This window comes from Capra hircus, chromosome 21 (genome assembly GCF_001704415.2).
Source record: "Capra hircus breed San Clemente chromosome 21, ASM170441v1, whole genome shotgun sequence".
In the NCBI taxonomy this organism is placed as follows: domain Eukaryota; kingdom Metazoa; phylum Chordata; class Mammalia; order Artiodactyla; family Bovidae; genus Capra; species Capra hircus.
Window position 1 is genome coordinate 6,781,363 of NC_030828.1, and position 18,273 is coordinate 6,799,635.

The window sequence follows — 18,273 nt, forward strand, 5'->3', positions numbered from 1 at the left end:
TTAATTTTTAATATCTCTTCTTTTAATGATGAATATATATTGCTCTTATAGTAAATTATTCTCAATTTTTTTTAAAGCCCAGTTGTATAAGAAAATGCCTGCCTTACTTGCAGGCATGAGTGACTGATTCTACCCATTATTTGGGTAAAATTTTATGCAGGTGGGAACAAGCTGAGCCCACACCTGATCCCATTTCAGCATGAGAACAACCTGAAACTGTGCCTCTCGGTTCCAAAGAGATCACAGGCTGGGAGGGAAGGAGTAAAGGGTATGATTGATTATGTGTAGGCATTTCATATCAACCTGTATGCTGGCTTCAGTTTTAAAGCACTTTCAGACATCTTCTTTGATTCTCACAGCAACCCTATTGGACTCCAGTGTTCAGACGATGAACCAAGTTTCAAAGCATTTTGTACTTGCCCAGGGTTGTGTGTCCTAGTTAGTAAGGATGTTAAACTACTGTTTGGGTTTTCTACTTCTGTTGCAGTATTTGTAACTGATTGCCCTGCCTCTCACACTGTAGTATTTTCTAGAAAATTCTGAGAGTCAGGTGTATCTGAAGGATGACATTTTGATACCTGAAAAGATACTGCTGTGTTAACTTGGAGTGCTGTGCATGCTTCGGCTAAGATGGTTGCCAGATGGCTTCACAAACCCCCAAATACTTTTCTTTTGTGTTCTATCTCAGAAAAGGAAGAATTTTTGATATATGAATTAACGTATGCCTTGTTTCATGTGCTTTTCTATTTTTTCCTCATTTATAAGCTTGATTGCTAAGCTGTGAATATTGCTTTCTTTTAAAGTTGTTGCCTAGATGAAATCATCTTGGCATTTGTATTGGCTTTATTACTCTTCTATGACTTTTACAGGCAACTTTGGAAACAAAGGACCTCTTCTTTACTTCCTTGGCACACTCTTCATCATTTATGAAGATAAGAAAGAAAATTGAATTTTTTTTCCTTTGATGAAATATCTATGGCATTGTCTAAGTTCTCTAGGCTAAATTAAGTCCAAAAAATCAGAAGTCATTTTAAAAGTTTGTGACTTTTTCTAGATTCTAGACAAAAAGTTGGCGTACAAACTTTTTCTGTAAAGACCCAGACAGTACAAATTTTTGCCTTTGTAGGCCATCTAGTGTCTGTTGCAACTATTCAACTCTGCCACTGTAGTAGTGCAAAAGCAGCTGTAGATAATAAGTAAACAAGTGGACCTGACTATGTCAATAAAACTTTATTTACAGAAGTAGTCAGTGAGTAGATTTGGTCTATAGACCACAGTTTGCTGACTCCTGTTTTCAGTTACTTAATCTTTGTCTACCAGAAATCTAATTGTTTGGCTAAGTGATTTGTTACCAGCCATATGTTTCAAAGCCTCTTTCTATCACCATAGATGCTAGTGGATTTTTCTCAAAAAATAAAATATGATATGTACAAAGTGGCACCACCAACTCAATGGATGTGAGTTTGAGCAAATTCCAGGAGATGGTGGAGGACAGAGAAGCCTGGCATACTGCCGTCCATGGGGTCACAAAGAGTCAGACCCGACTGTACTTTGGCCATCTCATGCGAAGAGTTGACTCATTGGAAAAGACTCTGATGCTGGGAGGGATTGGGGATAGGAGGAAAAGGGGACAACAGAGGATGAGATGGCTGGATGGCATCACCAACTCGATGGATGTGAGTTTGAGTGAACTCTGGGAGATGGTGATGGACAGGGAGGCCTGGTGTGCTGCGATTCATGGGGTCACAAAGAGTCAGACACAACTGAGCGACTGAACTGAACTGAACAACTTAATAACAACAAAGCTACTTAGTATCCACTACGTTCTAAGCTCATTAAGAGAGTTAGAAGATGAGTCCAGCATTACTAGATCATCTATTAATCTCTTCCTTTCCAAGGTTAGAGTCCCTGCAAATTACAACCTAGATGCTTCTTGGTCCAGGAACATATCCCTGACCTCCCCTGGTGTTGTCAGCCTCTTTACAATTATAGAAGGTATCCCAGTTCATAAGCTATTTAATGAACATTTATTTCACTATGATCATCTGAAACACAGATCTGAAAAGTAACTCAGTCATTTTCTTTGGAATTTACTGGAGGGCAAACTAGTTGTGAAAAGTATTCAATGAGTATGTTGACCTAGGAAAAAAAAAAAGGCTGCCAGTTATTTCTCCAGAAATAAAAAATTAGGTTCATAAAGGATCGGCAGAAAATTTCAATTTGGGGGTCTGAAACCATGGTGAACGATATGCAAGACTCCACCTGGCCAGGGAAGGAAAATGTTTTTATAGAAGAGGAAAGAATTTGAGAGAGCCAGAGTACACGAGAAGTCCATGACTTTTCACTGGCTAAGTTCTTACCAGGAATGCAGAGTCTTTCTTCTTCCTGTTGGGCTCCACTGTCCTCCCAGGGCAGGAAAATCCCTGATTCTGGGCTCCTGACTCTATTTAACTGAGGTTTCTGTTTATTAACTTTTTTTTATAGTTGAGTCAAGAACAAAACCCATTTTTATGGTCTCTTAGTCATTTTCTCACATTTCATCTCAGTTTTTAGGTAATTATAGAAATTGTAAGGCCTAATAGTAGTAAAGATTCTGGGGTGGAGGCAACATAGGAAGGATTGATTTCTTTTATTATGAGTTTTGTACCTAAAAATTTTCCATGAAAAAAAAAGTTTCTAATAATTTTCACAGGTGTTTCAGAAAAGATTGTTCTCTAATTGTTTGGTAAACACTATATAGAAAAATATATATTTTTATATGAGAGACCCTTACCCTAAGAAGCTACAAGACTATTTTCCTACTACCACCTTTAAATTAACATTTTTCTCATGTAAAAGTAATATATTTTTATAGAAGAAAATTTGGGAAATTTATAAAGTATAAATAAGTAAAATAATTCACAACTCCTTAGAAATAACTATTGCTAACATTTTAGTGACATTTAGATAGCTCTTTATGCATATGTTTACATGTAAATTAGATGCAAAATTTTCACATGTGTAAGATTATGGCTTAGCTGGTAAAGAATCCACCTGCAATACAGGAGACCTGGGTTCAATCCTGGGATAGGAAGATCCCCTGGAGAAGAGAAACGCTACCCACTCCAGTGTTCTGGCCTGGAGAATTCCAAGGACTGTATAGACAATGGAGTCGCAAAGAGTCAGACACAACTGAGCGACTTTCACTTTCTTCAAGATTATATAAAGTGTTTTGTAATCTGCCTTTTTGCTGAATAATATATAGTGGATATACTTCTATGATGATAAATACAGATAAAAATTAACTTTAATGGCTACGTAGCATTCCACAATGTAGATGTACTTACTATAACCCATTTAATAATCATCTACTAAGGTATTTTAAGTGCTTTATACTTTTTCACTATTACAAAGAATGCTTCAGTAAACATTCTTATATATAGTTCTTGTGCCAGAGTATTTCTCAAGATAAACTACTTAAAGTGCAATTAGCAGAAATATGTATACATGTATATGTATAATTCTGATATAGGAAAGCTTGTACCCAAATTACATTCTTCCCAACAGTTAATGAGAGTGCTTTACACCCTCATCAAACTGGGAAATTTCTATAATTTCTCAGTGGATTAGTTATCAGCATCTTAGCATGCTTTCTGATTACTGTTGTTGTTTAAATATTTTATATTTTTTAAACCAGCACCTCCACAGTGCTTACTATGTGTCAGAGACTATTCTAGATGTTCTTTTTATTAATATCAACCACTTTAATTTATCTTCATAGCAATGCAGTGAAGTGGGCACTGTTATTATTGTTAACTTGTTGTTCAGTCGCTAAGTCATGTCCAACTCTTTGCAACTCCTTGGACTGTAGCACACCAGGCTTCTCTGTCCCTCGCTGTTTTCTGGAGTTTGCTCATACTCGTGTCCATTGAGTTGGTGATGCCATCCAACCATCTCATCCTCTGTCACCCCCTTCTCCTCCTGCCCTCAATCTTTCCCAGTGAGGGTCTTTTCCAATGAGTTGGCTATTCGCATCAGATAGCCAAAGTATTGGAGCCTCAACTGCAGCAGCAGTCCTTTCAGTGAATATTCACGGTTGATTTCCTTTAGGACTGACTGGTTTGATTTCCTTGCTGTCCAAGGAACTCTCAAGAGTCTTCTCCAATACCACAGTTCAAAAGTATCAATTTTTTCCAGCTCTGAGCCTTCTTTATGGTTCAACTCTCACATCCGTACATGTCTACTGGAAAAACCATAACTTTGACTATATGGACCTTTGTTGGCAAAGTGATATCTCTGCATTTGAATACACTATCTAGGTTTGTCATAGGTTTTCTTTTAACATAGCTTTTTCTTTTCTTTTCAAGATACCTTTTGTTAGCTTACAGATGAGAAACTGTCAAGTAACTTGAAAGTCTTACACCTAGCAAGTGATAGAGCCAGGATTTCAATCTTCCTGATTATCCCAATGTCTCTCCTCTTAACCACTATGCCCTGCTGCTCCTTGGAGGAAAAAAAGGCTTAGCTGCCTAGGAAATGAACCTGGGGAACAGGAGTCAGAAAGTCAAATCCATCTTTTATTTTCAATTTCTCCCATTTTAATTATTTAAAAAATAATCCCTTTGTTTTTTAGGGTATATCAAGGTCAGAAGAAATCAAAAGAAGCTCTGCCCCACTACCAAGAGGCTTTAGAATATACTGAGATCAGTAGAGGTGAAAAAAGTCTTGAGTGTGTACCAATACTGAGGGAATTGGCAGCTGCAGAGCAAGCCCTGGGATTTCATGATGCATCCATCAACAACCTTTTACAGGTAAGCTGCAATGTCCCGCCACCAAAGCTGTTCTGATCCACTGCTTCTCACAGATAAAAGTGGAACAGCAGCTCTGAGAATGTCTGGCTTAGTTATGTGCTCTAGATACATACACCACCGCCTGGAGTAAAAGTTCAACAAACATCTTCACATGTGGGCGAGCATGGGATTACCAGTCCTCTGTTACCTGTGCCTGCTCCGCAAACAACCCGAGACTCCCTCAAGGTGGCTTTCTCACAGCAGGTGCATAATTTAAGTCTTGTTTCACAGACAAAGTTTCTTTATACTTTAAAGCTTATCTATGTACAGATTATGTGACCAAATGTATGAGGTTATTTTCTACCACATTCTGTGACCTTTACCTGAAGTTACTTAGAACTGTCATCTGGTAGCTGCTGTTCCACTTTATCGTTAAAAGATTCCTCTGTGAGTGTGTCAGTTAGGGTTCTCCAAAACAGAACCAGTTGGATATATACATAGAGAAAGAGAAGGATTTATTTAGGGAATTGGCTCACACAGTTGTGGGGGCTAACAAGTCTGAAATCCACAGGGCAGGTGGGCCAGCTGAAAATGCAAGCAGTCTCTATGTCATCACAGTCTCCCTTCACTGGAACCTCAGCCTTTGTTCTGTATGAGGCCTACTCGCATTGTTGAAGGAAATCTCCATTATTGAAAGTCTTCTGATCATAAATGTTAGTCACAACTACAAAGTACATTCAAAGCAACATTTAAACTATTATTTGACCCAACAACGAGGCACTAGTATTTGATCGACCAACTGGACACCACTGCCTAGCCAAGCTGACACATAAAACTAACCGTCTTGTCAGTTTGATGTTTTTATATTGTATCATCTGCTAAAAGCACCTTTTAAGTTGTTTTCTGAGAATTTTTCCCTATTAAAGTTGTAAAATATAGACTAACTCATTTTTTATTTCAAATGAGATATAATGATACAGTATTGAGAGTTCTTTATTGCTATTTCTTTAAAACTTTGTATGACTATTTAAACTCCCATGCACAGTTTATTAGAGTGTGCCATTCTCTCACTTTCTCTGGATCATCTCCCTTAAATACTAATACCTATCCTATGATTTTTTATTATTATTATCATTTTATGGATAAGTCAGTCAAGAATTGGGACGGTTGAGTGATATGCCCAGGAGTACACAGTCCACAAATGGCATAGCCCAGATTTAAATGCACTGTTTTTTGAAAGGTAATTATGGCTGGTATGTAGAGAGTAGACTGGGGAGGGTGTGCCTGGAGAGGAGGTAGACTGAAGCACTGAAGGCTGAAGATGGAGGTGGCTTAAACCAGGATGATGTTAGTAAGGATGAAGGAGTTGGGTATGACAAAGATTTAGGAGGCAGAATGAGGAGATATGGAAATTGAAAGGATACAGGACAAAGAGGGAAGGGGAAGAGTCGAAGATGACTCCTGGGTTTCTGGGCTGGACACCTGAGAAGATGTGTGTGCCATTTACAGTGGGGGAGCAGGGGTGACTGAGGGATGACGAGATGAGCTCAGGTTTTGATGGTGAGTCTGAGATGCCCTAAGGCATCCAAGCGGCAGCAACAGCTAGATAGTTAAATAATCAGGACTAGAGGTGAGAAAATAGGTTAAAAAGTCCTCCCCTTGTACACAGTAATTGCCTTGGGAGAGAGTGGGATCACCCAGGGAGGCTTTATGGAGGGACAAGGGGAAACGACTGGTGACAGAGTCCTGAGGAACTTTGGTATTCGTTGGTTGTGAAAAGAAGGGTAAATTGGTAAAGGAAAAAAGAAGAATTTGCCAGAAAAACAGGAAGAAAAGTAAAGAAGAAAGAGATATCCTCTTCCTTTTGATTCCTTTTGCTGTTCTGGAGGACATGGAGCTGTTGGGAGGAAAAATGAGTTAATATTTGTGAACTGTCGAGCACAGTGCCTGCTAGTGCAATATATGAATTTCTGGAAAGTTCTCCCTCTCCTTTTCTTGTTTTTCATTTTCTTTTATTGATGACCTAGTTGAGGGAAGCCCTGGGGCACTAATGAGGACAGAATCCAGATTGTACTGTGAGTGAGGTATCAGGAAGCAAAGGTAATAAATGCAGATGCCTGCCTCAAAAAGTACCAAGAGGCAGGGAAGACTGACCCAGGCAGGGGGCAGAGTACATGGAAAGTTCTGAAGGTAAGACAAGATTTGACACATTTTGGGGAACTGCGAGGAGTTCTTCATCCCTGGGCAATGGGTGTGGAAAGTCATGGTAAGGAATTCGAGCTTCACCCTAAGGGCAGTTACTAAGGGCAGTTAAGGGTTTTGAAGCAGGGAGAGGGACATCATCAGATTATCGTCTAGAAGGGTTGCTCTGCAGCATGGAGAATGGACTGGACGGCAGAGAGATAAGCAGGGAGGTGGCTCAGGAGATGGCTGCAGCAGACCAGGTAGGGACGATGACAGCCCGGACTCAGGGGGTGTCGTGAGAATGGAGCAACGTGGACAGAGCTGATACAGATGTATGGAGAGTGCAAATGACAGGCCTGGGGGAGGTGCACAGATGTGGGGTGGTGAAGGAGATGGAGGGGTCCAGCTTTAGACAAACTTTCTGTCTGTGGCTGGTCGGGACGTTTACTATGCAAAAGAACACTGGTAGATTTGCAATTTTTTGTTAGTATCAATAATTCTGAATATTCTTATAAAAAACTTTTTTCTTTCTTTAAGTTATTTGCTGATATAAATTACCATAAGTTAAACTGCTGGTAGGTAAAGCATGAATATTTTATACTTCTTGATTTTTATTGACATTCTGCCAAAGGGTTGTTTTGATTTACCTGGCCACCAGAAATTTGCTTTTCTTTGCTGTTAATTGAGCTACTTTTACACCAACTTTGTCAACTTTTTAAATATATTTTACATAGCATTCAGAAAACTAAGATCATGGCGTCTGGTCTTCTTGGCAAATAGATGGGGAAACAATGGAAACAGAGAGATTTTTCTTTATTTGGGCTCCAAAATCACTGCAGTTGGTGACTGCAGCCATGGAATTAAAAGATGCTTGCTCCTTGGAAGAAAAGCTATGACCAACCTAGACAGCATATTAAAAAGTAGAGACATTACTTTGCCAACAAAGGTCTGTCTAGTCAAAGCTATGGTTTTTCCAGTAGTCATGTATGGATGTGAGAGCTGAACTATAAAGAAAGCTGAACACCGAAGAATTGATGCTTTTGAATTGTGGTGTTGGAGAAGACTCTTGAAAGTCCCTCGAACTGCAAGGATCCAACCAGTCATGACATCCTAAAGGAAATCAGTCCTGAATATTCATTGGAAGGACTGATGCTGTAGCTGAAATTCCAATACTTTGGCCACCAGATGCGAAGCACTGACTCATTGGAAAAGACCCTGATGCTGGGAAAGACTGAAGGTAGGATGAGAAGGAGATGACCAAGGATGAGATGGTTGGATAGCATCACCAACTCGATGGACATGAGTTTGAGCAAGCTTTGGGAGTTGGTGATGGACAGGGGAGCCTGGTGTGCTGCAGTCCATGGGGTCACAAAGAATTGGACACAACTGAGTGACTGAACTCCCATTTTACAAATTGTACTAATTTAAATTTTTTCCAAGTCCGTATACCCTCAATGCTTCCTGACCAGACCCTCCCTCAAAGATCTGCTGAGGACAGACCTGCCATCAAAGTCTCAGCACTGTCTTTGCTGCACCGGTTCCTAAAGTTCAAAGCAAGAAATCAAGATATACTCAGAGTATTCCTGCAAGGGCCATCACCCTTTATAAAATTCACTAGAATAAAAAATGGCTTCTAAGACCCAGTAGTATGCATTGCAAAGATTTAAGCTTGGCTTACACATTTCCCAAACTTTGTTTCATAGGATACCAGAATCTCATGAGAGTTCACAGGTCTATCCAGAAAAGGTGAATTCAGGAATATTAAGATTGGTATGGGCCATATTCTTTTTTGTCAGTTAGCCCAATACTGTCCTTCTTGGCAATTTTTTCCTGCTCCAATAAAAACACAGTTCATGATCAAGTACTGCACTTAGTTATCAAAGACTCTGGTCTTCTGTAATCTAAACAGTTTCTCAGCTTGTCATTGTCTCTTAATGACAATGAAATTTTTGAAGAATACAGGCTAGTTATTTCATAGACTGTGCCTTAGTTTGGATTTATCTGATGCTTCCTCCCGGCTAGATTCTGACAGGACAAGCCCAGCTAGAATGCTACAAAAGGACATTATATTTTCTTGGAGTATTGTATCTGGAGGCACATGAAATCCATCTGTCCTTCACTGGTGACTTTAATTTATCTGCCAGTGATGTGTGTGCTGCTTCAGTGTATAATGACTTTTCTGTTTGCAGCCAATAACCATTCTGTAAAGAGACATTTTTAAGACTATGTAAATTTTTTACTCCTCTTTGAAATGTCTCTCCAAGTTTAGCATCCATTGATGAGTCTTTCGCAAGCTAGTCTTTACCATGATGGTTGCAAATCAATGATTTTTCCGTCTGTCCTTCTGGGTACATTTATCAGTTGAAATGTCTCTCCCTCTTCTCACCAAGTTATCTATTTGTTGTGTGCATATTTGCTTTTTTCACCTAACAATACATCCTGAAAATCACTTTATAATTCATTTAAATCTCCTTTATTTGTTATATAGATGGCTAATACTCTATTTTATGTGTATAATATAGTTTTTTAAATAGTTTATGTTTTGGCATATAAGTTGTTTTTGTTTAGTAGCTAAGTCATGTCTGACTCTCTGCCACCCCATGGACTGCAGCACGCCAGACTTCCCTGTCCTTCACTTTTGCTCAGACTCATGTTTATTGAGTCAGTGATGCCATCCAACCATTTTATTCTCTGCTGCTCCCTTCTCCTCCCACCTTCAATATTTCCCAGCATCGGGGTCTTTTCTAATGAGTCAGCTCTTTGCATCAGGTGGCCAAAGTATTGGAGCTTCAGCTTCAGCATCAGTCCTTCCAGTGTGATGTTCAGGGTTGATTTCCTTTAGGATTGACTGGTTTTATCTTCCTGCTGTCCAAGGGACTCTCAACAGTCTTCTCCAGCACCACAATTTGAAAGCATCAATTTTTCAGTGCTGAGCCTTTTTTATGGTCCACTTCTCACATCTATACATGACTATTGGCATTAGGTTAGGTTCCAATATTTTGTAAATAAAAATAATGTTGTAACGAATAACCTTACACATATGTATTTTTGTATTGTTGAAGGTGTATCTTCAGAGTAAATTCCTAGAAAGCGGACAGCAAGGTTAAAGGGAGCATATGTTGGCAGTTTTTGTAGGATATTACCAGTTGCCTTTCATTGGGCTTCTACCATTTGTATTGCCATCAGCGGTGTGTAGGAGTGCCTGTTTCCCCACAGCCCCTTTCAAAAGAATGAATGTATCATCAAGCTTTTGAATTAGTTCTCATCTGATAGTTGAGAGGTGATATCGCAGTATAGTTTTAATCCACACTTCTCTTATTTAAAATGGAATTGAGTAACTTTTCATATATTTAACGGACTTCAGTATATTTTTGTGCAATTCCTTTTTTGTGAATTATTCATATTATTTGTCCACTATTTAACAGAATTTTTATCTAGCTTGCCTTAACCGTTAAAATTTCTTTATAAATTACACTATCTATGTGTCATAATTTTTTTCACCCAATTTATCATTTGGGTTTTAATTTTTGTGCATTTCATTGAGATAATTTACATATTATAAAACTTACCCTTTTTAAGTGTACAATTTAGTGGTTTTATTGTGCTCACAAAGTTGTACAACCATTACTACTATCTAATTCCAGACATTCTTCACCACCTTAAAGGAAACCTTGTGCCCATTGGGAGTCATTCCTATTCCCTCCTCTTCCTCTGGCAACCACCATCTAATCTCTGTCTCTGTGGACTTGCCTATTATGGACAGTTCATATAATCATATAATATGTGGCCTTTTGTCTTTGGCTACTGTTATTTAGCATAATTTTTACAAGGTTCGTTTGTGTTTAGTTTGTATCAGTACTTCATTTCCTATTTATGACTGAATAGTACTTCTTTTGTTTATATTCATCAGTTGGCTGATGTTTGGGTTGTTTCCACTTTATGGTTATTATGAATAATGTTGCTATCAACATTCATATATAAGGTTTTCAAGGATGTATATTTTCAGATCTCTTGTGTATAAGTCTAGGAGTGGAATTTTTGAATCATGTAGTAACTCAACATTTAGCTTTTTGAGGAACTGCCAAAGTATTTCCCAAAGTGACCTCAGCATTTTATATCTCCATGAGTAATGAATGAGTTTCAGTTTCTCCACATTCTTACCAACCCTTTTAATTGTCTGTTTTATTTTAAACGTCCTAAAGAGTGTGAAATTGTATCTCACTGTAGTTTTGATTTGCATTTCTCTAATGACTAAAGATGTTCAACATCTTTATATCTCTTTACTTGGACATTTGTTTATCTTCTTTGGAGGTATGCCTATTCAAATCCTTTATCCATTTTTAATATAGTTATTTGTCTTTTTATTGTTGACTTTAAGGGTTTTTTATATATTTTGATACTAGATACTACACCCTTATAATATATGATTCATTAAACTTTTCTCCTATTATGTGGGTTGTTGTCTCACTGTCCTGATAGTGTCCTTTGAAACACAAAAGGTTTTAATTTTGATGACATTCAACTTATTTTTGGTATTGTTGTTTGTGCTTTTGACGTCACATCTAAGAAGCCATTGCCTAATTCATGTTCATGAAGGCTTATGTCTGTTTCTTTCTGAGAATTCTATCATTTTAGCTCTTACATTGAAGTCTTTGATTCATTTTGAGTTAAGTGTTTATATGATATGAAGCAAAGGTCTAAATTTATCCTTTTGTATGTGGATTCTCAGTTGTCCCAGCACCATTTATTAAAAGGACTATTCTTTCATCATTGAATTACTTGGCACCCATGTCCAAGTCAATTGACCAAGAATGTAAGGATTTATTTCTAGTCTTTCAATTCTATTCCATTGAGCTGTATGTCTATTCTTATGCCCATATCACAATTTCAGTTGTTGTTTTATAGTAAGTTTATGGATATTATGAATAATACTACTATGAAGACTCAAGTACAAATTTTGTAGTAAGTTTTGAAATCTATTAAATATGACATCTCCAACTTTATTATTCTTTTTCAAGATTGCTTTGGCTATTCCGGGTCCCTTATATTTTCATATGAATTTTAAAGATTTTTCTTCCCAGTTTCTGGAAAGAAAAAAAAAAAGAAAACAGGATTTTGATAGGATTACATTGAATCTATATTGCAGTTGTGAAGTACTGACATCTTAACAGTATTAAGCCTTTCAATCTGTAAAATCCATAAGTATCGCTTATTTATTTATGTCTTAATTTCTTTCAACCATGTTTTGTATTACCAGTTTTGTACTTCTTTTGGTAGATTTATTCTCAAGTATTTGGTGGTTTTTTATGTTATTACAAATGGAAGTATTTTCTTAATTTCCTTTTCTTTTTGTCCATTGCCTGTGCATAGAAATACAAATGATTTTTGAGTATGTTCACTTCGCATCCTGCCACCTTTCTAAACTTGTTTATTAGCTCTAGTTTGTGTGTGTTTCTGTGTTTACGTGGGTTTTTTTGCCACAAAGAAGTTTTCTTAGCACTTTCAAGTTCTCAGTCTTTCCCTTTATTCCATTCAGATGGACTCTGAGAAGAATCTCCCTTTATCCAGGATACTGAAGAGTTCCCTTCTCTTTTGGCTGTGCTGGGTCTTCGTTGCCCTGGGAGGGCTTCTCTAGTCGTGGTGCGTGGGCTTCTCATTGCAGTGCGGGTTTCCCAAGTTGCGGCCCACAGGTTTCTCTAGTTAACAGAGCACAGGCTTTAGACTGCACAGGCTCAGCAGCTGCAGTTCACGAGCTTCGTTGCCTGCAGAATGCGGGTTCTTATTCCCTGATCAGGGATTTAACCCACAGCCCCTGCATTGAATGGCAGATTCTTAACCAGTGGACAACCAGGGTAGTCCCCGCTTATTTTTATAATCCTTGTCGAGTTTGATAGGTGACTTTTATTGTTGTTTATTCTTGAGGTTAATAAAGATTAGTGAGTGTTGAAATAAATGCTTGCCTATGATCATTAAAAAGATAGCTTTCTGAGGTCAAGGTAGCATTTGGATTTGAATTGATAGATGAATAGATAACTTGTGGTATATATATATACAATGGAATATTACTCATCCATAAAAAGGAGTGAATGTGAGTCAGTTGAACTGAGGTGGATGAACCTAGAGTCTGTTATACAGAGTGAATTAAGTCAGAAAGAGAAAAACAAATGTCATATATTAATGTACTTGTATGGAATCTAGAAAAAGGTACTGATGAACCTATTGCAGGACAATAGAGATGCAGATGTAGAGAACAGACTTGTGGGCACAGCAGGCGAAGGAGAAGGTGGGACAAATTGAGAGAGTAGCGCTGATTTATTCATGCTACCACCTGTAAAGCAGAGTCTAATGGGAAGTTGCTATATAACACAGGGAGCTGAGCCCAGTGCTCCTGATGACCTAGAGGGGTGGGGTGATGGTTGGGCTAGGAGGGAGGCTCAAGAAGGAGGTGATATATGTATACACATACACGCACACACTTATGGCTGATTTGTGCTGTTGAATGGCAGAAACCAACACAACAGTGTCAAGCAATTATCTTCCAATTAAAAATAATAATGAAAAGATGGCATTGAATTTGAAATCAGAAAACCAGCTGCTGGGTTGGAGTTTGACACTTCTGTTTACCAGCTGTTTGATAATACGAGTCATTTAGTCTTTAAAAAAAAAAAAAACTATGAAAGACCCTATCCACTTTACAGAAGAGCTCAAAGCTTCACAATGGAAAGTCCTTTGTGAACCATTTGGCATGTTGCCAGTATGAGCTACTTTTATTTATTAATAGTAATTGTTATACATTTATCAAGACTTCCCTTTTTTAGCAACTTTACCTAAAATACAGAAAGGTACAGTGTGGCCACAGCTTTCCAAGGGAGGCCATGCCTAAAAGCCATTTATTAATTACACGCAAAGAAAGGTGGTTTTGTTATTTCCCCTCTTATTTTTTCACTCTTCATTCCTTTGGAATGAGAGAAACACCCAGGGAGAAAGGACCTTTTATTTTCGGTAGAATGTAGAAAAGTTCCAAAGTATTTTAGAACCTAGCCCATTAAATGGAGAAGAATAAAGCCAGCCCCACAGAGCCATCACAGAGGGATTGATGAAAGGGCTGTCGTCGGCCGGCAGGTCCTCTGCAGCAGGGTTCTGTGAGGAAACCAAGCAAGCATGACTGCTTCTGAAGCTCTTCAAGGCAGATTTTGGCACTGGAACCTTGTTTTCCTATCCAGGAGAAAAATTACAGAATTTCTTTTATGTGAGCAAGAACATGGTTGTGGGTGTGTGCTTTCAAGGGGTACAAATTAACACCACACTAGCTTGGACAGCTTTTTCACATCTCTGACACTAAAATGGTATATCTCTCTTTTCAGTTTTCAGGGCAGCTCTGAGACTCAGTAGTCCCCAAATTTAGAGAACTTTTTTTTTTTTTTTTTACAAAAGATGACTATACATATGGACATCGAAAAATGGTCGATACCAAAATAACATTAATTATGTTTTTTTGTAGCCAAAGATGTAGAGAACTTTGATTTGCAAAGTATGATGAAATAATTTATCAGTTTCTCTACCAATGACAGAAAGTCTGGGTTCAGGTTCCTGCTCTGGGTGAGTTATTGGCCTCGGTCAGGCCTTGCTGGTGGCTGATAGGTGCTCACTCGTGGCCCCTGGCAGGTGCAGACTATTTAGTAAATGGCAGCACTTCTTACTGGCTCTTGTTAATTGCGGTGTATTTGCTATAAAGTGAAATTAATTTATTAGAAATAATCAGAGTGCTATTTTTAATTTTCAAAATCTCTAACAACATTAGCCTATTTTTAAAAAAATTAGAAAAGAAGGTTGCATGCATGGTCAGTTGTGTCTGACTCTCCGTGGCACCATGGACTATAGCCCTCCAGGCTCGTCCATGGGATTCTCCAGGTAAGAATACTGGAGTGGGTTGCCGTTTCCTCCTCCAGGGGATCATCCTGATTCAGTGACCAAATCCCAGTCTCTTGAGTCTCCTGCCTTGGCAAGCAGATTCTTTACTATTGTGCCACCCAGGAAGCCACAAAATTGGAAAAGTGGCAGAATGCAGTTATGATTTCAGACATTATAAACTTTTTCTAAGAATGATGTAAATCCGGGTACCATACTGCTGCTTTTGAAAAAACAGCTATTTTTAATTAAAATGATAATGCTTTTTACCAAAAAAAAAAAAAAAAAAAGCCATACAGAAAAATACAGAGAACTGAGCTACAAACCATCTCAGCCTGCCCCATCCCAGAAGTAGCCAGTGGTGACACTTGTTGAGTGGTGAGCATTTTTCCTCTGCCTGTGTACAGATGGGTAGAGATTGAGAGACAAAGAGAGGGAGAAAAAAAGATTGATAAACTTGACAGCATAAAAATGAAAAACTTCTCCATGACAACATACCATAAAGTTAAGAAATAAATGTCAATGAAGGGAAAATACAGAAAGAGTTATTATAAAAGCTAGATGAAAAAGACAACTTGATAGAAATATGGACAAAAGACAGAGACATTTTACTGAAGAGGAAACACAAATGGCTGATAACCATCCAAAAATAATCCCCAGCCTCACTTGTGATTAAAGAAATGCAGCGTAACCAAGGAGATGCCAAGGAAGTTTGGTGACACTGCATGATGGCAGGGGTGGGGGAAGCAGACATACTTGTGCATTGCTGGTGGGACTAGGTATCGACACCATTTGCGGGGAAAGCAATTGACATGCCCTCTCCAGTTTTATAATGCCCTGACCCTTTGACCCAGTGATTTCCCTTCTATAAACTTACCTAACAGACAGATACACACAAGTTTGCAAAGAAACAGGGTCAGTGACAATAGTAAAAAATTAGAAATGCCCTTAAAATCCATTAGTAGGAAACTGATTATGAAGCTATAATCTGTCCGTGGAGTGGGATACTATAGAGCCACTAAACAGAATGAGATGGATGTCTGTTCTGACATGAAAGGTGTCCAAAGTGTATTCTTAATTTTAAAAGGTCAGATTTGAACCAGATTGTTCTTTCAGTCAATGACCAATTAAACACTACAATGTGCTGGACACAGTGTTAGGTCTGGGACTATGATGGGAGGTTCAGTTGTCAGAGGTCTTGCTCTCAAGAAGCAGCCTAGTGAGTGAGATAGACCTTAGTGAAGAATCACACAGGTGAATGTAAACGTACCAATGTGAAGGCGCCACAAGGAGAGGTACCAGATACTGCGAGAGCTCCGTGGGGCAGCCTGACCTGGTGTGGGATCTGATAATGAGACACCCCAAAGGATGAGGAGAGGAGCCACCGTGGTTAGCGCCCCGAGTGGGGGCAGAAGAGGAAGCTGAACCAAGAGGGGGGCAGGGCCAGGCTCTGATCGTGTGTGTGTGTGTGTGTGTATGTGTGTGTGTGTGTGTAAGCACATCATAATTTCTGAAAAGATACCCGGGAAACTGTTGGTAGTGAGTAAGCTATTAAAAATCAGACTGGAAATGGGGAGAAGAGAGGGTGAGGCTTAGACACAAAGGACAGGACATTTAAATTTGTAATTGTTTATTCTTTTCTACCACTTAGGATTTTTAAAAAATTACATGCAGGTGCTACTCTTGTAATTTAAAAATCTAGTTAAGTTTTAAGAAGACACACACAACCAAAAGAAAAAAAAACTAAGGCCCCAACATGTCTATTTTGGTGCTAACTCTTAAACAACGAGTAGGGCCTGTTCTTCCCAGCCTTTTGGGGGAGCTAAAATTGACAACTGGAGAGCTGCCACAGAGCCTTTCTCTGACTATTAAAAGAAACTGGCTCAGTCCGCGGCTCCCAGAAATCAGGTTTTGAATGCCCTCTGCACCCAGTCACTCCTTGCATCTACTTTCCTGCGGGGATTCCCAGCTCCATGTCTTTTTTTAGCCAAAGCCCTCCAGCAGCCTCCACACATACTCTGTGTGGCCATGGAAGGCCTCCCTACTGGGCAGAGATGGGAGAGGAAAGGAAGCAGCACCCTTGGACTGCAACATGACCCTGTCTTGCCCAAGGATGACAGCCCAAAGCTGAAGCAGGGGATGGCCAGCTCTGGCAGAGCAGAGAGAGAAAGCTATGCACTTTGACAGCTGGTCAGTTATAAAAGCAGCAGCAAGCTCACACTTCATGGTGACAAGTGGGCTTGAGCTTCTGTTGAATTAAGGCACAAATCTGAATCAAAGCATAAACGGAGACACTTGATAGAAGGCACTGTAACGTCTGCTCCATCCACTGTCCGCTGCCTGACCCCTCCAGGTGTCCCTCTTCCATGAGCGCTCAGAATTCCGGATGCTGGCAGTTCACTCTTCTGCCAGCCAGTCTATTCAGTTCTGGGCTGAGTCTACTCTTTAGCAACTATTCTCTGACTCTTCATAGTTCTTCATTATGTTGACTTGAAAATCACCTTTCTGTGACTTCTGCCCTCTTGATGACCAGGTGTTAGATGAGCAAAACATGCAATTTGAAATCCCAGGCCCTAGTTTGAACCCCTATTCTGTCATCAGCCAACTCTGTGACCTTCAGACAGCCGTTTATTCTCCTCAAGACTTCCTTTTCCCATCCTTAAATTAGGCAGTCAGCATCACTCTCACTAGTCATTTTGAGATTAAGTGGAGCCAGTGTACCTCGGGGTTAGTTCCCTCAGGCCCTCCCTGTCCCAGCCCCAGCTGCACTGAGAGATCCTGGCAATTACTGTTTTCCTCTCCGCGAGAGTTCTCATCTCCAGGGTAAAGAGATCCGGCTTAAGCCCACAAACGTACTTTGAGCTACTTGAGTGCTCTTCACTTTGCTGTGGGAGAGATTTCCCTCTGAGTCATGGATTCCCCTAATTATTATCAAAAAGAGAAAAGAAGAAATCTCTCTCCCTCCTCCACAGGAATTGGAGTTCCACACTCAGAATGAACCCAGTTCATTTTAAGTTGAATATTCATCTGATGGGGTCTGCCTGCATAAATAGACACATCCTTTTTACTAGTCATCAAGTTTTCTCTTCAAAAACTATCACACGTTTTCCGAATCCACGGGGACAGGCCCAGTTAGATAAGAGTCTGCCAGCCCTGGCCCTGGCTGTGTCTATAGACAGCTGGATTGGAGCTGAGGAACCAGCAGTTTCCCCAGAAACACACAGGAGGACCGCAGCGCAACAGCTGCTCTGTGCCTTGCCAGGGCTTGAGGCGGTTAGTCCATATGGGACATTAAAGATGTTTCTGTTTTTAACCCAGGACGACATGCTAGAAGCTGAAAAGATTTAAGAATATTAAATATTCTTCCCCAGGCTCAGGACGGCAGTTGATAAACACGTAACCGTAAGATATC

The 18,273-nt window shown here is 39.4% G+C and overlaps 1 protein-coding gene across 3 annotated transcripts in view; it reads left to right on the forward strand.

Moving 5' to 3' along the window:
• The window catches only part of TTC23 (tetratricopeptide repeat domain 23), a 164,411-nt gene that overhangs the window by 106,793 nt on the left and 39,345 nt on the right, over nucleotides 1-18,273 (forward strand). For all 3 annotated transcript variants that reach the window (XM_018066112.1, XM_018066113.1, XM_018066111.1), the window contains exon 6: nucleotides 4,613-4,790. In XM_018066112.1, the coding sequence (XP_017921601.1) occupies nucleotides 4,613-4,790 (178 nt within the window). The remainder of the gene's footprint in view (nucleotides 1-4,612; nucleotides 4,791-18,273) is intronic.